Below are 23,486 nucleotides of genomic sequence, written 5' to 3' on the forward strand. Positions count from 1 at the left end.
GTTCATACAACATAATAATTTGGTAACATTCCCCCATCACAAGCTTAAACCACAGAATAATTTCAATAGAAGGCTAATAATTTGAATATCATAAACATATCATGATTTTCTATATCTTATGTCATTAATCTTTTCACTCCACACACAGCATCTGTTGGCAAATCCAACTTCAAACCCTCCTTCCATCCTTAGCTCTCAATGATTTTGGACCCGACAGCACGGTTTGGTTTTTTAGCCTTATACGATGTAAAAAAAATTCTTGGGTGAGACATGGTACACATTGGTACATTCCTTTGCTACAACAACAATTGGTCTTTAAAATGAATATGCATAACTTAAACTTTCCTAACATGTTAAAACAAGTTTGAATTCATGAAAAGAAACTATATTTCTTACTCGAGTCAAAGTTAAATCTGACTCGGGTAAGCTGGATGCGCTGCCACTACTTGTGTTAAGACCCTAAATTAAAAATGTAAAGCCTTTAGTCAATTTTAACTAGTTAGGTGCATAAATTATATTGTACACCATATATATATGCACCAGAATTTTACTACTACTTATAAGCATTAATTTAACATATTGCTTGCCTCAATTAAGGAAGGAGGCAAATTGGTTATCAATGTTATTGGAAGTAGACATCTCATTTCATGCAGTGGGCACAACTTCGGAAGGAAATTTTCAATATATATTTTAAGAATGTGAGCTTGTGTTTAAACTAAATCAAACTGATATGTTCTATTTTTTTATCATATCACTAGTTAAACGTGGAATCTCTACCATATTTCTGTCACCCTGAGGATTAAATTAATATTCTAAACCTAAAATTTGCAGGACTGGATATTTATATGTGATTTGGTAAATGTCAGATAATGGGTGACTCGATAGTCTAACAATCATCATTGAGATAAATTCTGATATTGTCTTAGAATTTAAACTTAAGCCTATAACTCAAACTAAATAATTTACTTATGAGTAAGAGTTACTTCCACCGATATACATTATTTTAATTCTATCACTAATTAGGATGGATCTCAAACGCAACTAAAACGATTAGACGCAGAAGTTCACTTTCTTCGGTGGCATATTCAATGTTTTAAATACACCACCCTCGAATTAAATAGGTTGGTAATAAGTTTGGTGGATATGGCTTATACTTTATATGCTTGAATGGACAGTATTGAAAATCGAAATAGTCGCTAAATAGTAGTTGTCCATTTATCAGTGTTAATTTGTAGTTATTCCTAGTTGTGCGCTGTACTGCAACTCGTATGCGTTCATTACTAATAAAAAAATACGGGTTCATTAAACTCATGGATTTTCTCTCAAATCTTTTACACTACAAAAATGTGCACATAACAACAGTAATTAATAACGCTAACTTGCACTGGACAGTATCTCTCTTTTTACCTAAATATTATGAGGAAAATATTACTGAGAGAAAAGGATGATCTACAATGTCCCTCTTTCGTCCTCTTTTGTTACACCACAAGTTGTGATATGTGAAATTTAGTACTATATTATGCAAAAAGGGTTATTCCTTCATGTGGCTGGCTTCTTCAATGATGAATTGCCTAATGCATCAGCATATATCCCATCCATGTAAATGTCAAGAGGGATTATTGGAATTATACTATGCGTAACTGATCACTCGTTCATAGCTTGTTTTGATCAAACGGAAAGCATATGGTCCATTTCTACATTCTGACTCAACAAGCCTGAACTCTTTGCATAAGTCTCCGCCCCATGTGACTGTTAGTAAGCTAAATGCATGCAATTACAACAACTTTCTTTTTTAATCTCTATAGTTTAAAACATCTCATTTCAGTCCCTCTAGTTGTAATTTTGTTTACCTTTTGATTCTCGGAGTCTAAAGTCATCTAAAGATTAAATGAACAATGTCATAGTTCGTTTGTTAGCATTTTTGTTTACGTATTAATTTGGCCATAACACTGGCTAATCTTTAAGATTACAATTTTAAAATGAAAATATTCCAGGTCCGAAAAAAAGGAACAAAACAGACAAAAAGATATGAGACCATAAGTATTCATCTCGTGAGTCTCCACTCAACATGATTTTTAGTTAGGAAAATGTTTAAGATACTAATAATCCTAAATTATGTTATAATAAACATAACAATTACTAAAATTCTGCATAAGTTGCCACGTTCTTTTTTTTTTTCAAAATCAACGAGAAGGACAACACGCATCTTTCTCTTGATCACAAATTGCGATTTTCAGGTTGCTAGCTCCAAGGGCAAAGCATATTCCAAGTTGCATTGACCAATATTTCATAATGAATTAGCCAAATCATCCTATGGTCCTATCTTAGCCCAGAGAAGCAACTAGATCCAGTGCAGCTGCCAACCTTGTTGACATGTAAATTAGATTGATTGACTGCTAGACAGGGTCCTGTATATCTTCCTAATAGTATCCGGAGTCGTTCTGCAACAGCCACCTACAAGGGAAGCTCCTAACTCACACCATTTATTTACATATGAGATAAAATCTTCATCTGTAACACCAGTATTTTGCTGCAATAACAACAGCATAATATCAGTGTGACTGTATACATAATTCAAGAAACATCCCAAAATATTTTCTTTAAAATGATTGAATCTCTAAGAAACTATCTCCATGCTTTATGTGGTTTCTCTCAAAGATAAGAATGTGTACCATATGAAGTACTAATCAACTTTAACAAACCATAAGTTCATAACTTGAAAAATACAATAAACTAGATAAAACAAATACATAACTTAAGGAGTTAATTCATGTTCATGTGGGGTTCCATTAATTTCTTATGATATCATGTTACATGCATTGTTTGCTATTGTGTTACAAGAAATATAGAAAATTGCACAGGCGGAACATGATTAAATAATCACTAATCTCTCTTAACCATGTCCAACACATGAGTGCACATTTGGCTATTTTCTAATCTCTATTAACCATGTCATCACTTAACTAGGACAGGGATCCAAATGAAACAAAAACATTTTATAAGGACCAAAACAGGAAAAAAAAAATTAAGAGGACAAAAAGAAAACAACCCTGTATATATTATAGGGGCTAAAAAACTATTCAAGTCTTTCCTTAAAATCTTCATATGTACTTGTATACGATTATTAATAAAAGGATGTGAAATCTGTCATTCCATACCAGTACTAAGCTACCACTTACACTAAGACTCCTACTTCTGAGCAAGTTTCTATTTTAAATGATAAATCACACATGACACAACAATCTGAATCAGTTGTACAGTTCAAATAAAATGATTTCACCAAAATGGAAAAGAGAAGGGATAGGGACACACCTATATACTTTTACTCTATAATTAAGTTTGCCTTTACAGCTTCTTTCTTTTATTTGACAGAATATGAATTACTTTAATTAAAGCAGAATAATTTCCATAATCCAAGTGGCTCATTTTTTATATGATAATTTTGATACTTATATTCTATAATAGATCTTTCTTCAATTTTTAAGACAAAGTAGGCCTGCCTATCCTTTAAAATGTAATAGTACAATCACATGAAATAAACTTACCACCCACTCCTTTAGGTCAGCATCGTAAGTTTCCCCACTGTTTGGATATATAACAATTGGTTTTGTAGTCACCTGAAGAAACCATATGTGAATCAAGGATAAGTATTCCACAAAGACAAGTCCCATAACTATAACAATATGATAGCTTATCAACACTGGCACATTCCTCACACAAAAGTAACACAAAAAAACACGGGAAAATGACATTACCTACATTCTAGAGACAAATAGTTGTACATTAATGCGAAAACTGTATCAGGGTATAGGTTAAGTACTTTATTCAGAGAAGTTTCCGTTCATATAAGCCATCTTTATAAAAAAATAAAGAATTAAAAATAGTTGAAGGCTATTTACAATATTATGCAACTCTTGAATGGTTGAACCTATACAGATTAACATCCATGTGTATTTATTATCCACCCTAATGTACACGACTTATCAAAATGAAAACAACTTGGCAGCATGAATACTAACACTTAGAACTGAAACAGCAGTACTAATAATGACCTAAAAGAGTAGGAGAGGTTGATAAAAACAAAATATGAATTTATGATGTGTAAAAAAATAAGTTCAATAGTTAGCCTACACACAACATATTGGAAACAAGAGAACCTAAGTTTTACCTTCTTAAGCAAAACAATCAGACCATGAATAAATCTTGGTGGAGTACAGTTGATTCCAACAGCGACAACTTTATTACATGATTCAGCAATAGAGCCACATTCCATTAAAGAATCACCGCTAACAACATTAACTCCATCCTTAGAGTTAAAAGAAAACCATGCAGGAATTTTTATGTCCTCTTCTTCCAGAAGCTGAGCATAAGCCTGCTTATAGTCAATATAGTTAGGTAAATTCAGGAGTCAAGACAAAAAATGAACATTGCAAGTGAAGACTTGCAAAGTTTAATTGTCCAAGACCAATATTTAGCTTTAGATAACTATTATTTTGTACTTTTTCTGGGATTTTAATTGATTATATATGCTTTAATGAGTTACTCATTATAGTTACTTTACTAGTGATTTTATGCTTTCACAAAAGCAATGGAAACTCCAGAATAGAAATTTAATGCTTTCTTGGTTTCCTGTGGTCTAGGGAAGCAAGGCAAAATTTGGGCCAAATTTTTGTTGAAAACTTCTTCACTCAAAGAAAACATCCATCAAAAGTTTGTGATTCACATTTCATGGTAACATAGAAAAAAAGCACATCAACCAAAATGAATTATACAAATATCACAGAATTTCTTCAATCATCAAGAATTTGATTACCATTCATTATCCACACTTTAAGGTTATTGCACAAGAAATAAGAATGTCATTAGATAGCCTCAATTATAAGCAAAACAAGTTCATTTGACTGAATTACCCTTCATTAGAAAATTCAAAATATTAAAATATTGATTGATCTTCTCTCACTCATAAATATTAAGGGTAAAGTTTGAAAAAAGATTATGCTTCAATAATTTTTAAGAGATGGATGACAGATAGGGATAAAAAAGAACCATGTGAGTAAATTTTAGCATTTGGCTGTCCAAAGCTGTAGGATACCTCAGCTTCAAGCTTATTGGGAACTGTTTCAAATGCAAGCAGGTCAGCACCTGAATCTGCTAAAATTTGAACTCTTCTCCGATGAAAATCTTTAAGAGTTTCCACCGTGATAGCATCACCATAATCCCCACTGTTAGAAACAAAATATCAAGAAACGTGACACTAAAAAATATATAATTTCTATCAGTGCTGAGAACAGAAGCAAACATTATCAAACCCCAACCTTTCTAAAAATGTCAATGATCCTATGCAGAAAAAAGCTCAAATATGTAAGCACAAGATGGAACTAGAAGTTCATTTCATACAACTTTCTGATACCATTCCCTTTAAGAACAAGAAAGATTTGTACCAAAATAACCAATACAAAGCTAAATACACGACCTGGGAAACACAACTTATAATGATCATGAATATCACCTTGATTGTTTGTTAATAAATGGGCTACATAATAGATACAAGAAAACAAAAATCACAAACAATGCTATGACTCAGTTTAGATAAATTTCCCCCTAAGAACTTATATAAGAAAAGAATATAAAAAGATTAAATGAACTGAACCTCTCTCAATAAACTAAAATCAACTGAAACACTTTAGCTTTTAGAGAAATTAGATGCTAACGCTTCCACAAAAGTTAAGTACATAAGTTGATTTTAGCATAGGAGAGAAGTTCAATTCGTTTTACTACCTTATATTATTTTCCTATACTAGTGCTTATAAAGAAGTTTATCCAAACGAAGTCTAGATACTAAATCTTAATCGTTTGATTCATTTCACCTGTACTCTGACCCGTCGGCCAAATAAGCCCCATAGCTCCCTACTGATGCAGCAACCAAGATAGGCCGTTGTTTGAGGATTCTACCATCATCATCCCCATCACCCGAACGACATCCAGCACAATTTTTATAGTAAACTTCGCGTGCCTCCCGTGCAATTTCAACACTGCTTCTGAGCAAGGCTTCACTCTCTTCATCAGAATAGCCTTTGGCTTTAAACCCTTGAATGGTGGCCTGTGCACAAACAACACAAGTACCTCGACTTCAGCATTAGAAAGAAATTAACAAAGAAATAAGACACTGCTCAACAACCAAACCAACTAACTCACTTGGTAAGATGCTGTGATTATAATGTCTGCACCATTTTCCAGGTAATCAAGGTGCACCTGCTCCATTTAGTCATTCAATCATTACTTTAATTTTCAATTGCAAAAAATTAAAAAAGGAAAAAAAGACAAAAACACATGATTCAATTAAGCTAAAAATAGTAACATTGCAAGAACTGCTTAACAATGATATAAGCAAAAAAATCTGGTTCGTGAAATCAATTAACACTGATGAAATGAAATCACAGAGATTTATTTAATAATGGAAAAATAGAACAAAAATTTGAGAGTTGAAACGGTGCGTTAGATTCGAAACGGATTGTACTTGGCGAATGAGGTGAGGGAAGGAAAAGAGGCACTTGGCGCTCCAAAGAGGATCATTGAGGTCGGCGCCATGGCGCTCCAGCTCCGTCGCCAGACCGCCGTCGATGACGGCGGTGCCGCCGGTTTGACGGAGCAAATCTGTTATCAACGACGACATTTTTACGCCAGAAAGAGAACCTAGGATTTTCCCATTTTCTATTTATACATTTATCTACGGATTAAGGCCCAGCCCAAACTCTATATGGATATACGTCATGGCCCAATCCTATGCCTATAACAATTAACTCAAAATGAATCACACACCAATAAGCTTCGAGTTAGGCGAGTTTTCTGGGGACTATTTGATTTGAATAAAAATACTAATATTGATTTTTTTATATTTTTATTTTTATTATCAGGTAAATTTTTATTGAAAAAAAGGGACCTCTAATAATATAGTAGGTCTTACATAAATGTTATATAATACAATTTTTCTATCCTTAATTTATATGCACAAGTTAAAGAATTAAAAATAGGAATCATTGTTAAAAAATATTTATCAAAACTGTAAGTAAAAATTATTTATTGGAGTTCAAGAATGAATAATATTACAATAAGATATGAGTGGATAACATTGCAAAATTATTTTGTGAATTTTCATATATTTTTTGTTAATTATATCTTCAAATTTTTGTTGGTTTCTTATAGTATTTAACTTCTAATATATTAATGTTTTTTAACGGAGAAAAGCAAAGCATAGGGAATCATTTGTGATAGGAACATGCCTACCAAGCTCAAAGGCAAGTTTTGTCATACATCTATACATTTGGCTATAGTATATGGTAGTGAATGTTGAATTTTAAAGGGATAATATGAGAGAAAAATTGGAGTTACAAAAATGAAGATGTTAAGATAGATGTATGATTATACAAAACAAGATCCAATACGAAATAATGTTATACAAAAGAAGATTAATGTAGCACCTATTGTAAAAAAGATGACGTAAAATTCTTTAAGGTGATTTGGGCATGTACAATAAAGGCCATGAGATGAGCCACTTAGAAGAATGAAAGACATGATTTTTAGCTTGAGGAGAAGGAAAAGAGAGAAAACGAAAAAGATATTGGAGAAACTCATCAAAAGAGACTTGAGACTTAATAATATTTTTAAAACCTTAGTTTTTAACCATGCCAAATGATGTTGTGGGATCCATGTAACCGATCTCGCCTAATTGGGATAAAGCTTTATTGTTGTTTTGGAGAGCACAACACCAGGAAAGAAAGCAAGAAGGTTGTTACAACATTGGCAATAAGACCATATCAATCGATTCAATGATCTAGGTGTTTCATTTATTTTTTCAATAAATAAAAAATAAAAATATGATGATATGAAAAAGGAAAATATTTGATCGACATTTAATATGTTATTCACACTTAAAAAAAGATTAAATAAAAGAAGAAAAAGAATTTATATATATAAAAAAGAGAGGAGTATGATAAGATTTATAATATGATAAAAAAAATTATAGAAAAATGAGAGATATTGATGTGATATTTAAAATTATAAATGATTTATGCTTGACTACTCTTAAAAAATAAAAAGTGTCGTTGCGATGAGAAAACTAGCAAGTATAAGTAATAAAGTGAGAAAGAGTGTTTGAATGTGTGCACATGGGATGGAAAAAGAGAAGGGGGTTCTTCATCTCCTCGGCGTATGTTCGTTATTTAACCTAACAACATCATGACAAATAATTATACGATAGGTAGGACTGATAATATCTTGAGCTTTGGCTTTTTGGCATGCATCTCCGAACTCCGATGATGAAATGGGGACACGACAAAGTAACGTACGTACATTGTGCGGTGTGCCATCTATCTATCTATTATTCGCATAAAGTCAAACTATTTAGCAGCGTAACTTTGTATTTACATTCGTTTGAGCCAGACAAGGAGGAGCGTGTGGGACCATCGCAGGTACCCATTCTACAGTGTCTTGTGTTGGATTTCACGGGCATTCCAAATCCTAAGAGCAGCTTCCACCAATTTTAACAAATACGCAATTCTCAATTAACGTGTCTCTCACTTTCTGTTTCAACTATTGATTTCATATTATTTATCTGGTTAATTATTAAACGCACTATAATTTGAGTTGTACTTACATGCAAGAAACGATAATTTATCAGAATTAATCACACTCGTTCTTTGTGTAAATTAACTAATGATGATTATTTTGTCTAACTTGAATAAAATTATTAGGAAAAGAATTACACCCATCATAAAGCTCCGGTGTACTGATCTGACTTAGAAAGATCTTAAGAAATATAATGCCCTATTAGTACTCGTGAGTTTTAACTTTTATGCATAGTTTAGGCTGAGGGTTGTTTTTTTTATTTTTAATTTCAGTTTTAAGTTCTTTTGTATTTCATTTCTAATCAATCTAAACAAAAGTACTATGGTTGACAATCATAACGAGTAAAGAGAGATAGTTAGATCTGCGATTTGACGTTAAAACCTTTATGATGAAATGACCCAACGAGGAACCAAATTTTCATCATTAAAATTACTTTGCCGTCATTGGCGCCTCTTCTCCGCAGTCCCCACTATTGTGTTACACTTAAGAATTCAAATTATAAGAAATAATTCAATTATGAATTTATCAAACATATAGATAGGACTCAGTTTATGTCTTTAAATTAAGAGTGTGTTGAATTGAGATTTTAAAAGAATATAAAAACATAAAAAAGTCTTATAGATCTTATTTTCAAATTTACACGCATAACTTTTTTTTCTCATAATAATAATGTAAGTGTGTAACAGTAGTTTCGATAATTGATAATTATGCAGCTTTCGGAGCAACGGTTGGATTTCCTTCGAAGTGGGAATTGAAAAAATAAAAATAATGTTGGCTTTCTCTCTCTTTCTTTATTTTTTTTTTCTGTGTTTCTGGGTGCATATTTTACCATACTTTTACAGTAGAAACAGTAAGCCTTACAAAAGAACCAGAAATGCAAGTTGTTGTTGGATCTACTCTACTTTTTTTTTTGGATTCATGATCTACACTTCTACTTTTATAAGTGGAGAATCCCTTTCCTCTTTTGCTAGCTAGGCCATTCAGATCTGAGTATAACACCCGGTCCTCATCCATCCTCATGTTCCAGTGATTAAAAGTGTTTTAAGCCCAATAAAGTAAGAAAGATTTTGAAATTCGATTGTGTAGTTTATTTTAATTATTTAGTCACTTTTTACGATATATCTATTTAAAGTACCTTTTTTTTAATTTAATACACACACATACATATATTAATAAAGCATTGTGTTAATAATACAAGAACTCAATCTAGTGCTAACTTTGGTCAATGCTCATGATTTTTGGATGTTTGAGACTTTGAATTTGGTAGTGACATTATATGGGGATTGAGCTTAGCCTAATCCATATCTGTTAGTTATTTATTACTTATTAGAACACTAGTGTACAAAGAAAATTAAAGAGTGATATATATTTAGGTATGGTAAGTTTAAAAAAAAATGCGAATAAAAAATTTAAACTCAATTCCTTCCCAATCAAGTTTGATCAAGTTTGCCAAAAATTGCAGAAACTCGCCTCTCATTCTTTTAAAAAATTAATTTAGTTGTATATTTTTAAATAAATCATATATTAAATTCAAACAATATATAAAAATAATAAAACAAATATCTTCAAAATTAATTAGTCAATCGTGATCTGCAACAAAAAATCAGAAATGTTTTAGGCCTTTAAGATGTCAGTTTCGGAAGTTTTAGGGGAGGTCACGTTAATTCCTTGCTTTTTCTTATACTGATGGATTCAATCTGCTCTGTTTGTTTTGGGTGTTTTTAGTGTGGCTACATGCTCGCCCTTCATTCTGTCAAACATTGCAGGCTTGCGGTCTAAAGCTTCTGCATATTTTGTCTTGTGCTAATCCTCCTCTATAATATCTTATGCTTAAGGTTAGTCTTACTATTAATTAGTTCAATGTTTTTAGATTATCCAAAACATGAATTTCTTTTTGTAAGACAACTCATTTAAATATTTAATTCACCAAGTCACATGGGTTGTCCGTGGTTGATCATTTTCAGTCTACCTTCAAGATAAGCCAACTGTCAAGTTAAATTTGTTTAGGGATATAGTTTTTCTAAAATAAGAAGATGCCTAAACTTTAAATAGCTGCATGCATGTATTGGTCATGTGAAAGTGTAAATGTGATACAGTCATATCCAACCCAATATTTGATGTCACGCATTAATTAGTGATATAGTATAATAATTAGTTAGTTTTATGATTGAATTATACTTAAATTTAATTATAAAATGATATTAGATCCTAGCTTAGTAATTGATATTAGGTGTATTAAGTCACTTGTTATCCTTATTAGGTTGTTATTGGACAATTAGGGAGATATCGCGTCTTGCACATTTTACTTTTGAAAAATGCTTAATGGTATGAAAACAAATTGGTACGAAATGCACGAATGATGTGGCTCATCTAATCTACTTTTATTTGTTTTAGCTTTCATTCACGTTGCCTCCTTCTCTGTGTTTTTGGTTTTTTTGTCAGCTTCAATTTTCCTTTTCTTTTGCAATCTCAATTCCTCTTGAAGACCTGATTTCACTCAATAAAACTCTCTCTACTATTGATATGTGCTGCGTGTCTCACATACTTTATCATCGTAGAAGGAGAAATAAGAGAAGTGGTAGGATTGATCATTGATGCAATGGAATTAACAACTACAAGTAATATATTATGCTCCTCATGATTTTGTGACACCCAGTGATATCTTTTTCTTCGTGCTTTGAAATTGATATCTTAGTGACACGCAATGGTTTAGGTTGTATTCATATACTTAAGGCTTTGGTACTAGTTTGCGAGATTATTTTTTTTTATAGAAAAAAAACAGAAAAAGTTTGCGAGAACTTTGAACAATTAGCGGAACTGTATTAAAAATTTGTTATTTTATTTTTCATTTAGAATTTTATTTATTACTGTATTTCTTAAAATAATTACACAACATTTTCGTGCATTTCGTGCCATGAATCATCGTACTATATAGCATTGTTCTTTACTTTTAATATGCTCAGTTCTTGACGTGAGCTAAGGGATACAGTTAAAAATTTCACATTAACCGGTGATGTAACTAAAATAATATATATAAATAGAAGATAGTTTTTATTTTATGAATTAATTTTAGAATATGTGATCACCAAGATGCTTTATCCTACTTTAATGAGTTTATGCATCAATAGGATAATATTTGTTTGTCCTACTACTTATTTCATGTTCTTATTTCTTATTCTCATGAGAAGTTAAGTTAAAAAACATTATGAATCATTTTTCCTAATTCACTTTCTTATGATTATTTACTATTATTTCTTTTAATATTTTTATTATCATTATTGTCATATTATATATATATATATATATATATATATATATATATGTCATTATTAATATTTTTATTATTATTGTCGTCATTCAACAACAATTATCATTATCTAGTCACTCCATGTTAAATACTTTCTTTTCATTTCTTTTGATACTTAAGTTATTACACATAAATTAAAAAATATTTAATGAAACTAAAAAATATTATATTTGGACTAAATTTTTTTTTTATCTAATACCTTGATCTTATCAATAGTTGTGGATATTGAATAAGAATATATTTGAGAAAAAACATTAATTAGATTATGAAATTTTAAAATGTCCTTTGTTTTGGAAAAACAAAAAACAAAAAAACTAAAACATACAAATTATAAGCCGTTTGGAAAAAAGGACCCTACACTTGTAAGGGAACGCCCAGTTTGTTTGGCCTCTTTACTTGAGCAAGTTTTACCTATAGAATTTGGCTGGGTTTTAAGAGTACTGAACCTGCATATATACATGTAGTTAATGTGTGCTGGTCTTGTTGACGTCGAAACCGGTTATCGTGATGATAAACATTTAATTGTACCCACCCATAAATAATCACAAAAGATTAATGTTGAGTTAATTTTTTTTTATTCAGATTCATTAAGTTGTGTTCTTCATAATTTTTTAATGTTTTTTTTATAATTTTTATAATAAATATCTTTTTTTAAAAAAATAATAACTAATATACCAAAAAAACTGATTAATAACACTCTAATTATCAAAACCTTACTTTAGTGCCATGTGCAGATCTCTAAAAAAGTACTACTAGAACAGTCACTACATCTAATACAAGGCAAAACGTTAAGGTGAAGTTAGAAGACCGGGAATCCGTGATTATTATATGGTCTACGCGTGCCATTGAGCTCACAAGCACCCATGCGCACCTCATGGCATAAATAAGATATAAAGCAAAGCCTAATAAATAGTATTGGAATCACAAATTTTTATTCATTTATTGAGGAGTTTATGATTATAACTTTAAAAATTAGCGTCTAACACGTGGAAGATCATACTCAGATTTTATGATTATAAATCAGACCAAACTTAAGTTTACCAAAGTCTAATTTAGCGTGACCCATTTTTATCCCTACACAGAGCCAACGAGCTTAATTAGCCCGTGTGGCAAGTGAAAGATACCCTTCTTCCCTGTCGTGAAAGTTTCGATTATGGGTTTGCTATGCCCTACAAAGCAAGAAATAAATATTCCCCTCTCCACTCTGATTTATAGGGTGTTTTTCTAAGGCTTCATTAGGGGGTGGCAGTTTGGGACTATTTAAGGTCATTCGGTGTGAAGGAGGTTATATTATTTAAATATAACTCAATTATGATTTTTTAAAATCTTATTTGACTATATTAATTAGACAAAACTAACCCATTTAATTATTTTTTTTGGTGTGTACTTAACCATTTAAATTTGAAATAGAATGTATATATGTTTAGAGTTTAGACTAGTATTATTTTCTCTTCTCCTATCTCCCAGGACAAACTCGTGTGATTCTCGTAATGGGACAAAGGAATTTGCTGGGGCGGCGTGATGACATGAGCGATGTTGCAAGTTCGCCGTCCTTTGCTTGTCGACCACTCCCTCATTCTCATACCACACTTGTCATTTTCTCCCTTTACACCTCCTTCAATATTTACCTTGTTATTCTTTATTCTATATTTATATACCACTTTTTATTCAACTAATCTATTTTTTAAAGTATGTTTTTTAAATTTATCAAATTAGAATAATTTCTGAAAATTTTATTAATATGGTATTATTTAATAGGTTACAACCTTCTTTTTCTTTTTATACTTTTATAGCTGTTAGGATTAGAAATAGTATGTGGTATACAATTGTTAAGAACTACTATTATTAATAGCTATAAATTATTTGACTATAAAATTATAACAATTTGATCATTTTAAAATTATATTTTTTTAATATTTTAAATTACACTAATTTAATAATTTTAAAAATAAATTATCCGTATTAGGAAAAAAGGGGGTTTATTTGCTTTAGTTTTGTTTAAAAATATGATTTAAAGTTTTTCTTTAAAATTAAAAAAATAATTAATAATTATATTTAGTTCATAAAAATACGTTCGAAAGATTAAGAATATTATCAAACAAATTATACGAAAATATTACATTATTTGTTAAATAATATGTATTGTCAATATTTTATTTTTCTCATAACCAAATAAAAACATTAAACACACTTCATATATTAAATAATTATATATATATATATATATATATATATATATATATATATATTGTTCGATACTTTTATTTAGTATTTAAAATATTAAGAATAAGTTGGAGGAAGATATACCAAAACTTTGAAAGAAATGAAAGGAATACTAAAGGAGTTTAATTTTTATTCATAGTTATAGATTTTTTTTATTTTTTTAATTAATTAGAAATCATCATTAATATAATTTTTCATAATTATTATAAAAGTTAACAAATATATCATAATAAAATCACAAGGGGTGCACTGCTGAATTTGGATTGGATTTAATTAAATTTATGATATTTATTTTTATCTGGGTTGGGTTAGATTTATGCATTTTTGCTGTCAAACTTAAATTAAACTAATTTAATCAATACTCACTTGGTTTGGGTTGGTTTAGCAGGTATAAAAGATTTTAATTATTTTTAATATATAAATTAAAGATCAAATCAAATATCTACATCAATAAATAACTACATAATTGATTAAAAAGTTCCTTATTTGAGAGATATTGTACATAATTTCTTTAAGCAATGTCTTGTGTTGAGTTCTATAAATGAATAAAAATGTAATTAAATAAAGAGATCTTATTAAAGATAAAGATAGTCAATTGAGGTTTTTGATGGAGATGAGTTACTAGTAAAGCATGTGAATATTCTAATCTAATGTCATGGTGACAAAAATTAATGACTTAATTGTTGAATTTTAAAAATTTAATTAAATATTTTAACTTGTATTAATTGTCAAATTAATAAAGTCAATAAAAAATTTGCACTAATAATACGGTGACTAAAAAAATTTGCACTAATAATAAATACATAATATTTGTGTCCATTTTTCTTATAACTTTATGATTTACAAGTTTTTTTTTTTAAGAAAATTATTTACAAGTATCTTCTCAAATCATCAAAATACGGGTTTAAACGTGACATCAAATTAATGTCATATACATAATATTTATTGTAACTTTTGTACTAACGTATATGATGGACTTTTATATTTATGTTAGTGGCTTTTACAGATTTCTATAATAGGAATATAGAATACATTTATATAACAGAAAGTTATGTTTTAATAAATGAATTAACTGAAAAACATCCTGTAAATATGATCAAATCACCTCGTATTTTTTCCACATTGTCTATAAAAAGTAAAAACAGTAATGGACGAATATAATATATATATATATTAAAAAACTTATTTTAGTTATAAAAATCCAGAGTTCGAATTTCCTTCTTAAGATCATGAAAATAGTAATTTATTACCTTCCATGAAAGTAATCCAAATTGGTTGTCGGTTTGACTTGTGAAGGGCTCACGGCAATCAAATAATATAATTTCCACGATACAAAAAATATTTATGGGAGCAAAAGTGAGTAAAATCAGAAAAGCAAGTAATTATGTATTTTAATTGATTTTAAATGTGGGAGCGTATGACTTTTGTTTGGTACAACCATTACTTTTTGGCACACAATAACAATAGTGTTGCTTTTTTCACATTTTCATTGTTCACCCCATGATGCACCATTCAGCAACGCCAACCATTGTTATTATTACATGGAATAAATTCACCCTAAAGTCGGCGACGTATTTGAATTTTTTGGTAATGCTAACTCACATTATACCTCTCCCCGTAAAATACACGCAACTAAGTTTCATACTATTTATTTTATCCGTGAGAATGAATACAAGAAGACAGATTCATAGATTTATAATAACTTATATAACCTAATAAATCCACTAAGTTGGATCCCTTTTACTCTTAAAGGATTATCCCACGTACTTTATTAAATATTTTAATGTAACAAATAATTTCATTGATTCATTCTCATTTAGTAGTAATATTTTTATACTTTTATTTTAATAACGATTATTTTAAGATACTCATTATTAAAATTGATGCAAATTGTAGTAACGGAAAGAAATGAAAAGAGTCAGTTGAGAATCCAAATTAGTTTTCTTTCTATTGCGGTTACTTTTACCGTTTTCATTTCAATGCACCAAATTAATGTGAGCAATGTGAGTATCAGATTCTAAATTACTCATTAATGAAATTTGATTTTACTTAATCTTTTTATTTTGTTTTTTCTTAATAGTCATCTTTCCTTTTTATTTTTCTCTGCCAACTTGTTATGATTTTGTTTTCTTTTCCACTTTAACAGTTCTGAGACGCTGGGAGACAGTACCACCAACCTATACTGCATAAAAAGCAAAGCTGAGAAAGAGAGAGAGAGAGAGAGATACAGAAACAAAACAACATTGTCCGCAAAAGAGAGATCTAAGCAACATGGGGTGACTCAGAAAATGGAATAAAAAAGAAGAAAAAGCAGTTGAAGTTGTTTATGGCCGTTGGTGTTAATTGGAACCGAATGTCTCACGTTTGAATTTTGTTATTTTTTTGGTGAGTTAACATGTTACCTGAATTATTAGCCTTATGTTGTACTTTGTAGTTGTTGAGATTTGATCTCTTAACCATGAGTGCAACCTTCTTGATTGTTCATGTGTTTTGAATTATATGGTGTAGCCATCTCATGTTCGTAAGTGATCTTCATGAAAAAATAATTTAGAACATTTTTTTTTTTGTATTTTTCTGACATGCACATAATTTATGTTCTTGTTTAATGTTTACTTGCCAAATTCTGATCTTTTTTTTTTTGGTGGTTCTAATTGGAATTTTGTGTTTGATCAGCACTGCCTCGGGTGTGTCAGATGTTTGTTTGTTGATTCTTTTACTCTTGTAACTTGTGAGTTTAACTGAACTGGTATGTAAACTTTTCTTTGCTTCTGGTGATGTTTTACTTTGCTTTGATGAGAAAAAAAGTGTCTATGATTTATCTGAAACTGAGCCATTTGCATTCTTTTTTGTTTTTGTTTATTCCAATGACTATTTCAAGCAGCAAGAGGGACTCTCTATACCATCTGTTATGTAACTGTGTTAACGTGGTTCTTGTTGTAAATCATTGAATTTTCGCGGATTGAGTTTCTTCAAAATCAGAAGACTCGGTGTCGGTGTCGGTGTTGATTTACTTGGCCGGAGCGATGGCAACTCTGTCCCATGCTGATTCTAGAAGAATGTATTCATGGTGGTGGGACAGTCACATTAGCCCCAAGAACTCGAAATGGCTCCAAGAGAATCTGACGGGTAATTCTGGCTTTGAAAACAATTCTGTTTAAGATGCTAACATATATAGTTCTTATTCATCACCTGGCATCTTAATTGGTTGGAGATTAAATTGCACCCATTTCTGAAGAAAGAAATGCTTCTGTTAAACAGGGAACAGAATCTAATAGAGCAGTATCATTCTTCTTCTTCTTTCTAAAATCTAGTTTTAATATTTGTTTGTTATCATAGTCTCATAGATAGTTACTGATATTGATATAGGACCTTATACGTTTGGGATTTTGAAATATTTGTTGCTAAAACCTTAGGTTATTGGACTGGCCACTAAAAGTTCTGGTTTATAATTTCTAATTGTCAATATATATTTCAGTCTAAGGAAATAGATGAGAATAAGCCATATCTAGTTCCTGCATTACATCTTTCCTTTCACTTATATCATCTATTTCCTTAGTTACTACTTGAAAACTGAAATTTTGCTGTTAACACTCATCTAATATCCTGAAACACATTATTTTATCTCAACGGTACCTCCTCATGAACAGATATGGATTCCAAGGTGAAGCAAATGATCAAGCTGATCGAGGAAGATGCAGATTCATTTGCCAGGAGGGCTGAAATGTATTATAAGAAACGCCCAGAGCTTATGAAATTAGTTGAAGAGTTTTATCGCGCATACCGGGCATTGGCTGAGAGATATGATCACGCAACTGGAGTGATACGTCAGGCCCATCATACTATGGCTGAAGCATTTCCTAATCAAGTCCCTCCTCTGGCACCCGCAGATGATTCACCTGGAGTAACTTCCATGGAGACTGAACCACATACACCAGAGACAATCCACTTTTCCCGTGCCTTTCTTGACTCAGATGACCTGCAAAAGGATGCTTTAACTCATTTCCATGCAATCAGTCGAAATGGATCTTATACTGATGAAGCTGATTCTGGTATAAGCAGAAAGGGTTTAAAACAGCTCAATGATCTGTTCATGTCAGGAGAACCTGTAAGTCATGCAAAGTCTGCAAGAAGGGGGCTTAATTTTCTTGACACGGAGGAGATTAAAGGGCAAGACAACGGAAGCCAAAATACTAGAGCTCAAGTCTTACCCGAGTCTGAACGCATTACCAAAGCCGAGACAGAAATTTTGGCCTTAAAGAAAGTCCTAGCTAAGTTAGAAAGTGAAAAGGAGGCTGGCTTGCTTCAGTATCAGTATAGTTTGGAGAGATTGTCCAATCTGGAATCAGAAATGTCTCATGCAAGAGAGAATTCTCAAGGACTTAATGAACGAGCAAACAAAGCTGAAGCTGAAGTTCAAACCTTGAAGGAAGCTCTTACTAAATTACAGGCTGAAAGAGAAGCTAGTCTTCTTCAGTACCAGCAATGCTTGGAGAAAATATATAATCTGGAGGAAAATATTTCTTCTGCTCAAAAGGATGTAGGAGAACTTAATGAACGAGCAACTAGAGCTGAAACTGCAGCTGAATCCTTAAAGCAAGACCTTGCTAGAGTAGAAGCTGAAAAGGAAGCTGCCCTTGTTCAATATAATCAGTCCTTGGAGATGTTGTCAAAACTAGAGGAGAGACTAATACAAGCTGAAGAGAATGCAAGGAGAATTAATGAGCAAGCTAATGCAGCAAAAGATGAAATTGAGGGCATGAAGTTAGAAATTGCTAAACTTACTGAAGAGAAGGAAGATGCAGCTCTTCGCTATCAACAATGCTTGGAGATAATTTCCAGTATGGAGCATAAACTCTCTTGTGCCCAGGAGGAGGTGCATAGGCTAAATTGCAAGATAAATGATGGGGTTGAAAAGTTACATAGTTCTGAACAGAAGTGTACTCTCTTGGAAACATCAAATCAGACTCTGCAATCTGAATTGCAGTCTTTGGCACAGAAGTTTGGATCTCAAAGTGAAGAACTTAGTGAGAAGCAGAAGGATTTGGGTAGACTCTGGACTTGCATACAAGAGGAGCGATTGCGATTCATCGAGGCTGAAGCTGCTTTCCAAAATCTTCAGAATTTGCATTCTCAATCTCAGGAGGAGCTAAGGTCTCTTGCCACCGAGCTTCATAGTAAGGCTGAAATTCTGGAGAATACGGAATCCCATAAGCAGGCTTTAGAGGATGAAGTACACAAGTCCAAAGAGGAAAACAAAACTCTAAATGAGATCAAATTATCTTCATCTTTGTCTATAAAAAATTTGCAGGATGAGATATTAAATCTGAGGGAGATAATAAAGAAACTTGAGCTGGAGGTTGGACTGCAAGTAGATGAAAGAAATGCTCTTCAGCAAGAAATTTACTGTCTTAAAGATGAGCTTAATGATGTGAGTAAAAGACATGAATCCATGATGGAGGATGTCAGATCAACTGACTTAGATCCACAGTGCTTTGCCTCATCTGTGAAGAAATTGCAAGATGAGAACTCAAAGCTGAATGAAAGATGTGAAACCTACAAAGATGAGAAAGAAGCTCTAAAGGAAAAACTGGAGATCATGGAGAAGCTTTTGGAGAAGAATGCTGTTTTGGAGAGATCCCTTTTAGTTTTGACTGTTGAACTTGAGAGTGCTCGAGGAAAGGTAAAGATATTGGAAGAAACTTGTGAATCTTTGCTTGGGGAGAAATCCACTCTTGCTGCTGAGAAAGCCACCTTGTTTTCTCAGTTACAAACCACAGTTGAGAAGCTGGAGAAGCTCTCAGAAAAAAACCACCTTTTAGAAAATTCACTATTTAATGTGAATTCTGAGCTTGAAGGATTAAGGATAAAGTCAAAGATTTTAGAAGACTCTTGTCTGTTGTTTGACCATGAAAAGTCCAGTCTCACCTCTGATAAAGAAATGTTGGTTTCACAATTGAACATCACTCATCAAACTCTGAAAGATCTTGGGAAAAAACACAGTGAATTGGAACTGAAGCATTTGGAACTGAAAGCAGAAAGGGAGTCTGCACTTCAAAAGTTGGAAGAGCTACTTGTTTCCTTATATGCTGAGAGGGAAGAACATTCCAGAATTGTGCAATTGAATGACTGTCAATTGGCTGAGAAGGAATTACAAATTTTTGTTCTCCAAGAAGATGCAGATTACCAGAAAAAGGAATTTGAAGAGGAACTGGACAGAGCTACACATGCTCAAATGGAAATTTTCATTTTGCAGAAATGTATCCAGGATTCGGAGCAAAAGAACTTCTCCCTTCTAGTTGAGAGTCAGAGACTCTTGGAGTCTTCCAAACTGTCTGATAGATTGGTATCTAAATTGGAGAATGACAATGTTCAAAAGCAAGTTGATGTGAATTCGTTGTCTGAGAAAATTAAAATACTACGAATTGGACTGCTTCAGGCGTTAAAGACTCTTGACGTTAACAGTGAGCCTAGGTGTGATGGTATTATTGAAGAAGACCAGGAGCTTCTGAACCATATACATGGCAAACTTCAGGAGACACAGAATTCTTTTGTCACCATTTTCAATGAAAGCCAGCAAGTGGCCATTGAGAATTCAGTTCTTGTTGCATTCCTTGGCCAGTTGAAATTAAAGGCTGAAAATCTTTTGACAGAAAGAGATTCTCTTGATAAGGAGTTGAGAACCCAGTCTAAGCAGTTCTTGGCATTGCAAGCAGAGGTACAGAAGATATTGGAGAAGAATCAGGAATTGAAGTTGACAATAAGCAAAGGAGAAGAGAAAACGGAAGTAATGACAACTGAAATAGAGAATCTATGCAAACAGCTGTTAGACTTGAAAGAGGATCACCAAAACATAAAGGAAGAAAGTTGCAAAACCTTTGAAGAGAAAAATTCCTTGATGAAAAGATTTCGGGACCTGGGTGAAGAGAAAAGTAAGTTGGAAGAAGAAATCTGCATTATGATTCACGATACAATAGCACAATCCAATCTTTCTCTGCTTTACCAGAACATTGTCCTTGAAAAACTCCAGGCACTTAAAGAGCTAAGCAAAGATCTTGATAGACTTTGTTCAGTAAATACTGACCTTGAGGAGAAACTAAAAATAATGATGGGCAAATTGGAAGATGTACAAATGGAAAACTCAGATCTTAAAGAGTCCTTGATAGTGTCAAGCAATGAACTAAAATTAGTTCAATCCGTTAATGATCAATTAAATTGTCAGATTAGGAATGGAAAGGAATTGTTGTCTCAAAAGGAAAATGAGATTCTGGAAGCAGCAAAGATGTTTAGCACTTTACATGATGAGAAAACAGAATTGCAAAGATTGGTGGAAGATCTGAAGAGCAAGTATGCTGGAGCCAGGGTGATACTTGAAGACCAAGCTAGTCAAATTTTAAAATTATCCTCAGACAAGGATACTCAGGCTGCCACACTCTATACCAGACTGCAGATTTCTGCTGTCAATGAGACATTATTTGAAGAGAAGGTGCGTGAGCTAGCTGATGCATGTGAAGATCTTGATCGCAGAAGCAACTTTAAAGGTATGGAAAGTGAAACGCTGAAAGAAAGAGTTAACAAATTGGAAGGTGAAAATGGGAGATTACGTAGTCATTTGGCTGCTTATGTCCCAGCTGTCAGTGCTTTGAATGATTGTATAACATCCTTGGAGATGCAGACACTTGCACATGCAAATCCTCATAACTACAAAGTATTAAAGGTAATTTACATGGTATCTTCAGCTGGGAACCAGCCACTATTTCATTTTTTATATTGATGTAATTTGTTTCAATCTTTGTTTCCAGGTTAAAGATTTGACGAATCACAAATATGCTGAAAGTGGTCCACAAACAGGTGAAGATCAGAATGCTATGGCAACAGATGCACTTCCAGACTTCCAAGGCTTGCAGAAAAGGATCAGTGCAATTGAAATGGCTGTTAAACAGATGAATGAAAGTTTCAAAACTAAGGATGAAATGAGAGAGATTCAAGTGTTAAAATCTGGAATCAGCCGGCGCCATGAAAATATTCAAGCAAGCAAGTATGTTGAACAGAAGGCAAAAAAATCAGTGTCAGATGTCCCTGTAGCAGAAATTGAAGTTCTGCCAAAAGACATCATGCTTGATCAAACATCTGAATGTTCATACGGGTTAACTAGGAGAGGAACTCTCGAGAATGATGATCAGATGCTTGAATTGTGGGAAACGGCTAATAAGGATGGCGTTATTGGCCTGACTGTTGGCAAGGTGCAGAAGATGGCCATTGCACCTACTGGATATCATCAAAAGAGAGCAACCAAGGAACCCAAAAACAAATATCCTTCAGTAGAGTCCTTGATTGAGAAGGAGTTGAGTGTGGACAAATTAGAGATCTCAAGAAGATTTACACATCCACATCCACATCCTCATGAAGATGGCAACAAGAGAAAGATTTTAGAAAGACTTGATTCTGATGCTCAGAAGTTGACAAACCTTGAAATTACCGTGCAAGATTTGATGAGCAAGATAGAAATTACTGAGAGCACAAGGGGAAAAGATAGCGAGTATGATACCGTGAAAGGACAGCTTGAAGCTACTCAGGAAGCCATCACAAAGTTGTTTGATGCCAACCAGAAGTTGAAGAAGAATGTAGAAGAGGGTACCTTGTCCTTTGCTGGGAAGTCTACAGCAGAATCAGATGAAAGTGGAAGTGCCAGCAGAAGGAGAGTTTTAGAACAGGCTCGGAGAGGGTCTGAAAAAATAGGACGGCTGCAGTTCGAAGTGCAAAGACTGCAATTCTTACTTCTGAAGTTGAATGATGAAAAAGAAGGCAAAGGAAAAGCAACGATGGATGAACGAAATTCAAAAGTTCTTTTGAGAGATTATCTCTATGGTGGTGGGACGAGAAGAAGCTACCAGAACAAAAAGAAGAAAGCACCCTTTTGTGCATGCATGCAACCTCCCACTAAGGGAGATTAAGTCGGCAGGATTTCAGCATAGTTTAAATTACTTGAGACTTCTTGTTTGTAAATCTTACTTTATAATCTAGAGATGGTTCAAGACTCTACAAGTTTTTCTACGGAGAGGATCTATTGTTCTTGTAGCGTAGAGATCCTGCTGTACATGTTATGTAATGTTCACTCAGAAGAAGCTAGGATGGAATTTTCGCCATTTCATTTTCTGAATAATCCCCTCCTTCTTGGTTAGACTTGTCGTTCTTGTCTAGCTATTACTTTGATTACCATTGTGGTGCCATGCAATTATTTTCCTTTTTTCTTTGTTTTGTTTGTGTCTTAAGCATCGTTTGTTAAAACATAAAATGAAATAAGACTGGAGATATTAGAACTCATTGCTGAGAT

At 32.5% G+C, this 23,486-nt stretch overlaps 2 protein-coding genes across 5 annotated transcripts; one reads left to right on the forward strand and one right to left on the reverse strand.

The window, feature by feature from the left end:
- Nucleotides 1-1,924: 1,924 nt before the first annotated feature.
- Nucleotides 1,925-6,701, reverse strand: LOC114400571 (selenocysteine methyltransferase-like). Of its 2 annotated transcripts, none has more exons than XM_028363077.1 (7): nt 6,518-6,701; nt 6,196-6,252; nt 5,868-6,100; nt 5,093-5,222; nt 4,169-4,375; nt 3,546-3,617; nt 1,925-2,530 (listed from the first exon to the last, which is right to left on the reverse strand). In XM_028363077.1, the coding sequence occupies exons 1-7, from the start codon at nt 6,671-6,673 to the stop codon at nt 2,381-2,383; spliced, it is 1,005 nt and encodes a 334-aa protein (XP_028218878.1). In that variant the 5' UTR covers nt 6,674-6,701; the 3' UTR covers nt 1,925-2,380. The 2 variants fall into 2 exon arrangements, with proteins under 2 accessions (XP_028218878.1, XP_028218879.1); XM_028363078.1 differs by having other exon boundaries at nt 4,169-4,372; nt 6,518-6,700.
- Nucleotides 6,702-16,284: 9,583 nt separating this feature from the next.
- Nucleotides 16,285-23,405, forward strand: LOC114398339 (protein NETWORKED 1D-like). 3 transcript variants are annotated; one of them, XM_028360526.1, is made up of 5 exons: nt 16,285-16,540; nt 16,829-16,901; nt 17,034-17,281; nt 17,803-21,869; nt 21,955-23,405. In XM_028360526.1, the coding sequence occupies exons 3-5, from the start codon at nt 17,179-17,181 to the stop codon at nt 23,104-23,106; spliced, it is 5,322 nt and encodes a 1,773-aa protein (XP_028216327.1). In that variant the 5' UTR covers nt 16,285-16,540; nt 16,829-16,901; nt 17,034-17,178; the 3' UTR covers nt 23,107-23,405. The 3 variants fall into 3 exon arrangements, with proteins under 3 accessions (XP_028216327.1, XP_028216326.1, XP_028216328.1); XM_028360525.1 differs by having other exon boundaries at nt 17,037-17,281; XM_028360527.1 differs by lacking the exon at nt 16,829-16,901 and having other exon boundaries at nt 17,037-17,281.
- The last annotated feature ends 81 nt before the right edge of the window (nt 23,406-23,486 follow it).

Source organism: Glycine soja, chromosome 19 (assembly GCF_004193775.1).
Source record: "Glycine soja cultivar W05 chromosome 19, ASM419377v2, whole genome shotgun sequence".
Classification (NCBI taxonomy): Eukaryota; Viridiplantae; Streptophyta; class Magnoliopsida; order Fabales; family Fabaceae; genus Glycine; species Glycine soja.

What these genes read in the sequence shown, in the direction of transcription:
- LOC114400571 (XM_028363077.1), bottom strand. Translation starts at nt 6,673, where the DNA reads ATGTCGTCGTTGATAACAGATTTGCTCCGTCAAACCGGCGGCACCGCC. An exon ending in TAATCACAGCATCTTACCAA is followed by an intron (nt 6,101 to 6,195) that starts GTGAGTTAGTTG and finishes GTTTGTGCACAG; the next exon opens with GCCACCATTCAAGGGTTTAA. An exon ending in CTGACCTAAAGGAGTGGGTG is followed by an intron (nt 2,531 to 3,545) that starts GTAAGTTTATTT and finishes TTGTTATTGCAG; the next exon opens with CAAAATACTGGTGTTACAGA.
- LOC114398339 (XM_028360526.1), top strand. Translation starts at nt 17,179, where the DNA reads ATGGCAACTCTGTCCCATGCTGATTCTAGAAGAATGTATTCATGGTGG. An exon ending in GCTCCAAGAGAATCTGACGG is followed by an intron (nt 17,282 to 17,802) that starts GTAATTCTGGCT and finishes CCTCATGAACAG; the next exon opens with ATATGGATTCCAAGGTGAAG. An exon ending in ATAACTACAAAGTATTAAAG is followed by an intron (nt 21,870 to 21,954) that starts GTAATTTACATG and finishes CTTTGTTTCCAG; the next exon opens with GTTAAAGATTTGACGAATCA.